We start from the raw sequence: 7500 nt of genomic DNA, 5'->3' as shown, positions 1-7500 counted from the left end.
GCAGTGATGTATGGATGTCCAGGTGTGTGAAAAATGTGTGTGTGTGTGTGTGTGTGTGTGCGCGCGCATGCATGTGTATGTAGGAAAACTTTTAAAAGAAACACACACACACACACACAGAAAAACACAGACACTCAGAGAAATACACACACACACACACACAAATAAACACACAGAGACAGAAAAACACAAATACACACACACACACACTCACACACACACACACACACACACAGACACACACACACACACACACACACTCACACACACACTCACACACACACACACAGACAGACACACACACACTCACACACACACTCACACACTCACACACACACACACACACACACACACACACACACACACAGACACACACACACACACAGACACACACACACACACACACACACACACAGACACACACACAGACACACAGACACACACACACACACACACACACACACACACACACACACACACACACACAGAAGGGTGTATTCAGCTCCCTCCTCCTCAGGCTAAGAAAATATTGGCCAGCGATTGTGAGAACTTCCTTTGACAGGAAGGAGAGGAGAGAGAGAGAAAGAGAGAGAGAGAGAGTAGATAATTTTAGAAACTAGTAAGAAACAGCCCAGCATTGAGAGTTAAACTTTGGTCCTGTACCTTCCCCCAAAAATGTCCAAATGTCTATCATTTTTTTCCTGTTTGTCTGGTTCATCTCTCTCTTCTCGGTTCTGTTCTGAATCTCTGCTCACTGTGGTTCTTTTATAAATTAAGAATAATTCTACTCACCTTCATATCTGTCTGGGATTAGTTTATTATATTAAATTATATTTATTCAGAACAAGTTAACTTTGCAAACAAGGAACACACACACATCCTGACTTTGCTGGCTGTTTGCTTTGCGTAAGGCACACGGCCCATGAACTGCCCGGTCAGGCAATGCAGGGGTCAAAGGTCACTAGGTGACCCTGGCACCAGGAAGTGAGCCAGATGGATTGTGGTTTGGGGCTGAGTGAGGGATGGAGAGAGGATAGGAGGAGAGAGGAAGTGGATGCCTGGAGAGTCCAGCATTACTAAAACAGAGAAAGTGAGGGGGTGGGGGGTAGTCATTGTGATGTCATGTGTACCCTTAGAATGGAGTCAGTGTGATGTCACGTACCCTGAGAACAGAGGGTGTGTAGTCAGTGTGATGTCACGTACCCTGAGAACAGAGGGTGTGTAGTCATTGTGATGTCATGTGTACCCTTAGAATGGAGTCAGTGTGATGTCACGTACCCTGAGAACGGAGGGTGTGTAGTCAGTGTGATGTCATGTACCCTGAGAATGGAGGGTGTGTAGCCAGTGTGATGTCACGTACCCTGAGAACGGAGGGTGTGTAGTCAGTGTGATGTCATGTGTACCCTTAGAATGGAATCAGTGGATGTCACGTACCCTGAGAACGGAGGGTGTGTAGTCAGTGTGATGTCATGTACCCTGAGAATGGAGGGTGTGTAGTCAGTGTGATGTCACGTACCCCGAGAACAGAGGGTGTGTGGTCAGTGTGATGTCAGTGTGCGTCTCCTGGCCAGACTGCAGCGTGGTGTGTGAACACCCACACCTCGTTCTGGAAGAACCCGCCGTGTGTTTCCTGTAGTGGAGTGGTGTACTTGTCCTCTCTCTGTATTTCTCTCCCTCCATCTCTTTCAACATTATACCGCCTTTCTTGTAATCTGTCTAGGATGGCTTGAATTTTTCTCTTGTCTGTGCATGTGTGTGAGTGTGCATTTAAGTCATGTTCTTACTGTTGTGCTGGCGTCTTCTGTTATCTGGCTTTGGACAAACGGAGGTGTGTCCTTTTGGGTGACCATGGCGACTGTGTGTTTGGGCTGCTCCCATTGGCTTCCTGGTGACCCAGGACAGGAAAAGGAAGTGAGGTTCCCTGGACATGGGAACCGCAATGGACATGCTGGCTTGACACAGGATGAAAGGGGTGCACAGGCTCACACGCACACACACACAAACACACACACACACACGGCTCCAGGCTCTCATTATGTTCCAGAAGTGTGTGTAATTGTTCCTAGTGTTGAGCATTCTTAGGGTTCCTGAACTGTGTTCAGATCCTGTGCTGTGACACGCTCTCATAACACCATCAGCCATGCAGATTCATGAAGTCTGAAGGGGGAGCTGACAATGTGTGTGAGTGTGTGTGTGTGTTTCTCCTTACTGCTTTTGCACCTTGTTGTGGCCTAGGGCTGTTTTTGGTATGTAAATGCTCTGGCTCTGGCTTTTTGTCTTTGTGCGTGTGGGTGCGTGCGTGTGCATGCGTGTGCATGCGCGTGCCTCTTGCACGTCTTTTTTATCGCATGCCTTCTATGTTTTCATGCATGCACAACCACCCCCTTCCTAAGGCGCGCACACACACACACACACACACGCTCTCACTCATCCGAGTAAAGAATCACATATCAACACTGGTTCTGTCTGCTAACCTCTCCAGTCACTTATCACCCCAAACCTCCCGCATGTATCTGTCTCTGAGCATCTGTTTACCACTCCTAGCTCTCTCTCTCTCTCTCTCTCTCTCTCTCTCTCTCTCTCTCTCTCTCTCTCTCTCTTTATCTCTCTCTTTCTCTTTCTCTCTCTGTCTACCACCCGTCTCTCTCTCTCTCTCTCTGTGTGTCTACCACCCGTCTCTCTCTCTCTCTCTCTCTCTCTCTCCCTCTCTCTCTCTCTGTGTCCACCACCCGTCTCTCTCTCTCTCTCTCTCTCTCTCTGTCTACCACCCCTCTCTCTCTCTCTCTCTCTGTGTCCACCACCCGTCTCTCTCTCTCTCTGTCTACCACCCCTCTCTCTCTCTCTCTCTCTCTCTCTCTCTCTCTCTCTTTATCTCTCTCTTTCTCTTTCTCTCTCTGTCTACCACCCGTCTCTCTCTCTCTCTCTCTGTGTGTCTACCACCCGTCTCTCTCTCTCTCTCTCTCTCTCTTTATCTCTCTCTCAGCCTCTTTCTCTTTCTCTCTCTGTCTACCACCCGTCTCTCTCTCTCTCTCTCTCTGTGTCCACCACCCGTCTCTCTCTCTCTCTCTGTCTACCACCCCTCTCTCTCTCTCTCTCTCTCTCTCTCTCCCTCTCCCTCTCTCTCTCTAACCCTAACCCCATTTATCAGGTCGTCTCTCTGCTCCTCCTTTCTTTGTCTCCGTCACGAACGTGACCCCGCGGGCAGGCCTCCGTACCAGGTGCCGTGACCCAGCGCAGACTCTGCTCACCCTCTCCCGCTCCCGCGGTTACTCGCGTCACGCGCAACTTCCCTGGAGAGGGCGAACTGGGGGCAGCTGCGCGCGCCAGCCGGGGAGGACCACCGGGGTGGGGTGGGGTGGGGTTAAAACTCGGATGTCTGACGGCCGGGCGTCTGACCTCGTGTCCGAGAGTAGCGGCAAGGCACTGGCAGCGTCGCAAGCATCCAAGCTCGCGTGTGATCTGTGGCACCTCAGTCAAAGACTTCACGGCCAGTCCGTTCTCGGGACCAATCAGCAGGCAGCCAGAAGCGCTGCACCCAGGTGCGCAAGACGCGCGTCCAGATGCCATGCGTGTGGGTATCTGTTTGTTTTCCGCTATTACATCACTCGTACTGGCCCCGGTAGCTTCGAGAGGCCCTTTTGACTAGTGTGTGTGTGTGTGTGTGTGTGTGTGTGTGTGTGTGTATAGCCACTTTGAAGACAGCAGGGGGGAAGTCTCGCGGCACGACACCTCCCGCGAGACAGTCGCACCTCACGAGCCGGACTGGCCAGCGTGCGTGTCAGTAGCTTTTAACACACGGTCTCTAAAAGGTCTGAGCAGAGCGCTTAGCAACGGCATCCGAAAAATAGCACCCCTGTACGACAGCCCGCACACACACACCCACACATGCACACACACATACACACGCACACACACACCCACACATGCACACACACATACACACGCACACACACACACACACACACACACACACTCTGTTGGCTGTCAATGAGAGGTTTGGGTTTCTGTTATTTTATGATCATGTTTGTATTTCACTTCTGATTTTGCATGAACACCAGTGCAGCATTAAATTTCTCTCTCTCTCTCTCTCTCTCTCTCTCTCTCTCTCTTTTAGAGACAGAGGCGAAGGAGGCATGCTCTTGGTTAAGAGCAGCTGGCTTCCCCCAATATGCACAACTCTACGAAGGTAAGAGCTCCTCTCACACCACACCCACAACAAACACAGGCCACACCCACATTATCACACAGGCCACACCCACATTATCACACAGACCACACCCACAACAAACACAGGCCACACCCACAACAAGCACAGGCCACACCCACACCACCACCCCCGGTGCAGGTACACACACTCCTCCCCCAGTTGCGAGCACGTTGCTCACGTCATGGTTTTGTATCAACTGCTTTCTTCCTTTATGATATGACACACACACACACACACACACACACTCGGAGTACAATGCGAGTTAATGAAGCAAGAAGTGTCGGACATGTGATAACTTGACACCTTAGCCTTGTACCCTTCACACACACACACACACACACACACCTGCAGGATTCTTCGGCTTTGATTGTCTAGCTGTCTACGTGCCATGTGTTGTCATTCCAAAGACCATTCCCTCGTATGGTTGGCTGTCTGCGTGCGTGTGTGTGTATGTGAGGGCGAGAGCTGCTTGTAAAGATCATTTTACGGCTCATAAATAGTCTGATAAGAGAAGCTGGAGAGAACAGGCGTGACTAGGATCTGTGGATTACAGTCACGCACACACACAGACACACAAATATTCAGTTTTAACATCTGAATAATGCAGATATATTGAAGAATCACCTCTCTCTCTCTCTCTCTCTCTGACTCTTTCACTCCCTCCCTTCTGTCTGTCTGTCTTTAATCTTTTTGAATTCTTTTGTACTGACTGTGCTCACCAGTCCCACTTGAGACTGTGTGTGTGTGTGTGTGTGTGTGTATAGGCAGGCTGCTCTCTCAGCAGCACCTTGAGTACCTATTGTGATTCCTAGCTCCCCACACACACACACACACACACACACACACACACACACACACACACACACACACACACACACACACACACACACACACCTCCTGCTGTTCATCCCTTCAACTTCGCAGCTGTGTTTGCTTGCCTGGCTAAGACATACTTCCTCTGCCTTTTCAACAGAAGTGTGTGTGTGTGTGTGTGTGTGTGTGTGTGTGTGTGTGTGTGTGGCCCTCCTTGACTCTCTAATCTCATCTTAAGAGGCGAGCCTGTGTCTTTGCGTGGTGTGTGTGGTGCAGAGGCCTGTATGTCTTATATGTGTGTTTGGTCTCCTCTCTCTCACACTAGATGGTGAATTTCCAATTGAGATCCCGTCAGTCACAAGAGACCACGACTTTCTGGATCGAGATGCCATTGAAGCACTTTGCAGGTGACACACACACACACAAATGGTCCACAGACTCTGGAATCTGACTACTTTTACTGCCTGTGCACCTGCAATATTTTATTGCAGTCGTATCTTTCACCAATCTTCCTTATCTTGCTCCTTCTCTCTTCCCTCGTTCTCTGTTCATCACACACAGCTGCTGTCCCTAGTTCAGGCTTCTGTAATATCTGACACTAATGCATGAGGACAGCAAAAGAGAGAAAGAGAGGGAGGCAGGCAGACAGATGGACGAACGGACAGACAGACAGACAGACAGGCACACAGACGGACGGACGAACGGACAGACAGACTGGGGAGTCATGTTTCTAAGTGAGAGGTCAAGCAGGGCCCAGCTGGAGAGCTCAGACATCTGGAAACCATCTTGTGGTGCCAGACACACACACACACACACACACACACACACACACACACACATCTGAAGGTCATTCGACCCTGCCCAGGTGGTGAGCAGGATAAGCTACTCTAACAGGGTTCTCTCTGTGGGTTCTCTCTTGTCTTTCATCAAACCCTCCTTGGTAGAATATCTCTTTATTTGGTGAATAATTCCATCCTGTGTGTGTGTGTTTGTGTGTGTGTGTGTGTGTGTGTCTTGCAGGAGGCTGAACACTCTCAATAAGTGTGCCCTGATGAGACTAGAGATCACTCCTCAGAGGAAGAGAGTAAGCTGTGCACTCCCCTATCTCACCCCTGTCTCTCTCTCTCTCTCTCTCTCTCTCTCTCTCCTATCGTCTTTGCCTGTAATCTACTTTAATTACCAGAGAAGCCTTTGCTCCATTTTCTACATTTTCTGTCACCATCCACTTCCTTAAAAGAGAAGAGTGTTTTATGCACCACCCTGCCATTATGTGCTAGGCTGTGTGTGTGTGTGTGTGTGTGTGTGTGTGTGTGTGCTAGGCTGTATGTGTGATTTCAAAATGTGCATATGTCAGGAATGCGACAACATGCCCTACAACTGTGTATTTCCAGCGCTGTGTAATCCCAGCAGGGTCCCCAGCGTGCCCATCTGAGCAGCGGTTCCGTTTATGTGCACCTGAAACAGCCCTGGTCCAGAACAATGGCGACCTTGTAGAGTGTTTGTGTGTGTTCTGGTATGAAAGTGGGTGATCCCTGCGGTGTCATCCTGTGCCCAGAGAGAGAGAGAGAGAGAGATAGATAGAAGGATGGAGGGAGAGAGAGAGAGAGGAAGAGGGAGAGAGGTTGGAAGCTAACTCCAGGAAGTGACTGTGTCTGTGTTCAGAGCCGCCTGCTCCAGGTGTCCCAGGAATGCGCTGATCTCCCTCACGCCCCCCCCCCCCCCGCCCCTGCATTCCGTTTCCACGACTGTCCTCACCCTGCCCCTTGGTCTGCCCCTCCCCTTTCGTGAAGACAGGCACATGCAGAACGACAGGGAAGAGACCCGCCAGAGTGGAAGAACGTCTCGCCGCATTCTCCCATTCGGAGACGAGCCGCATCACGCTCTTGGGACTGTCTGGATTTGGGCTTCGGGGGGAGTGGGGGATTTTCACGCGGGCAGTGAGAGAGGGCAGCCACTCCAAGTCTGTCCAGAACTTCTAATCTAATGTTTCCTTTCGGGTGTCGTAAAATAGCAACCGTGACGACGAGGTCTGCAAACCGCAACGGCCGCTGTAATTACTCCGTCCTGAAAACCACCGGTTCTTAAATAATTTTATGATGTCAAACACAACCAGAGCTGTGCGAGAGCACCTCAGTACAATCAGAGTCTTGGCAGACATCCGCTGGAATGTTGGATCCCCTGCTAACTCTGGGAGACAAGCACTCGCTAACTGGTGTCTGACTACAGCTGTGGCGCGCCTGGCTACGACCTGGCACGCGAGGTCAGCCGGCGGTGTTGAGTTTGGATGGGAGGAGGGAATCAGACTGACCCAGGGAGGGGTGGGGTTAACCCCCTCGTGACCCCTCCCGTTTCTCCCCTGAGGGGGACTAGATTACCCAGAGCACAGCCAGGCCCAGGAATGTGAACACCTCGCTGTTGTGATGTGAGCTAACCGCGAGGCCGCCTCAGTATTCTACTGAAAATTACAGGAAAATAATTGG

General features: G+C 50.6%; 1 protein-coding gene across 2 annotated transcripts in view; it reads left to right on the top strand.

Moving 5' to 3' along the window:
• dlc1 (DLC1 Rho GTPase activating protein) overlaps positions 1 to 7500 on the top strand; it is a 69761-nt gene that overhangs the window by 48308 nt on the left and 13953 nt on the right. For both annotated transcript variants that reach the window (XM_035529537.2, XM_081714216.1), the window contains exons 6-8: positions 4115 to 4186; positions 5346 to 5427; positions 6041 to 6104. In XM_035529537.2, the coding sequence (XP_035385430.2) occupies positions 4115 to 4186; positions 5346 to 5427; positions 6041 to 6104 (218 nt within the window). The remainder of the gene's footprint in view (positions 1 to 4114; positions 4187 to 5345; positions 5428 to 6040; positions 6105 to 7500) is intronic.

Source organism: Electrophorus electricus, chromosome 5 (genome assembly GCF_041902795.1).
Source record: "Electrophorus electricus isolate QZ-2024a chromosome 5, ASM4190279v1, whole genome shotgun sequence".
NCBI lineage: Eukaryota > Metazoa > Chordata > Actinopteri > Gymnotiformes > Gymnotidae > Electrophorus > Electrophorus electricus.
This window is presented reverse-complemented; position numbering and strand designations above follow the sequence as displayed.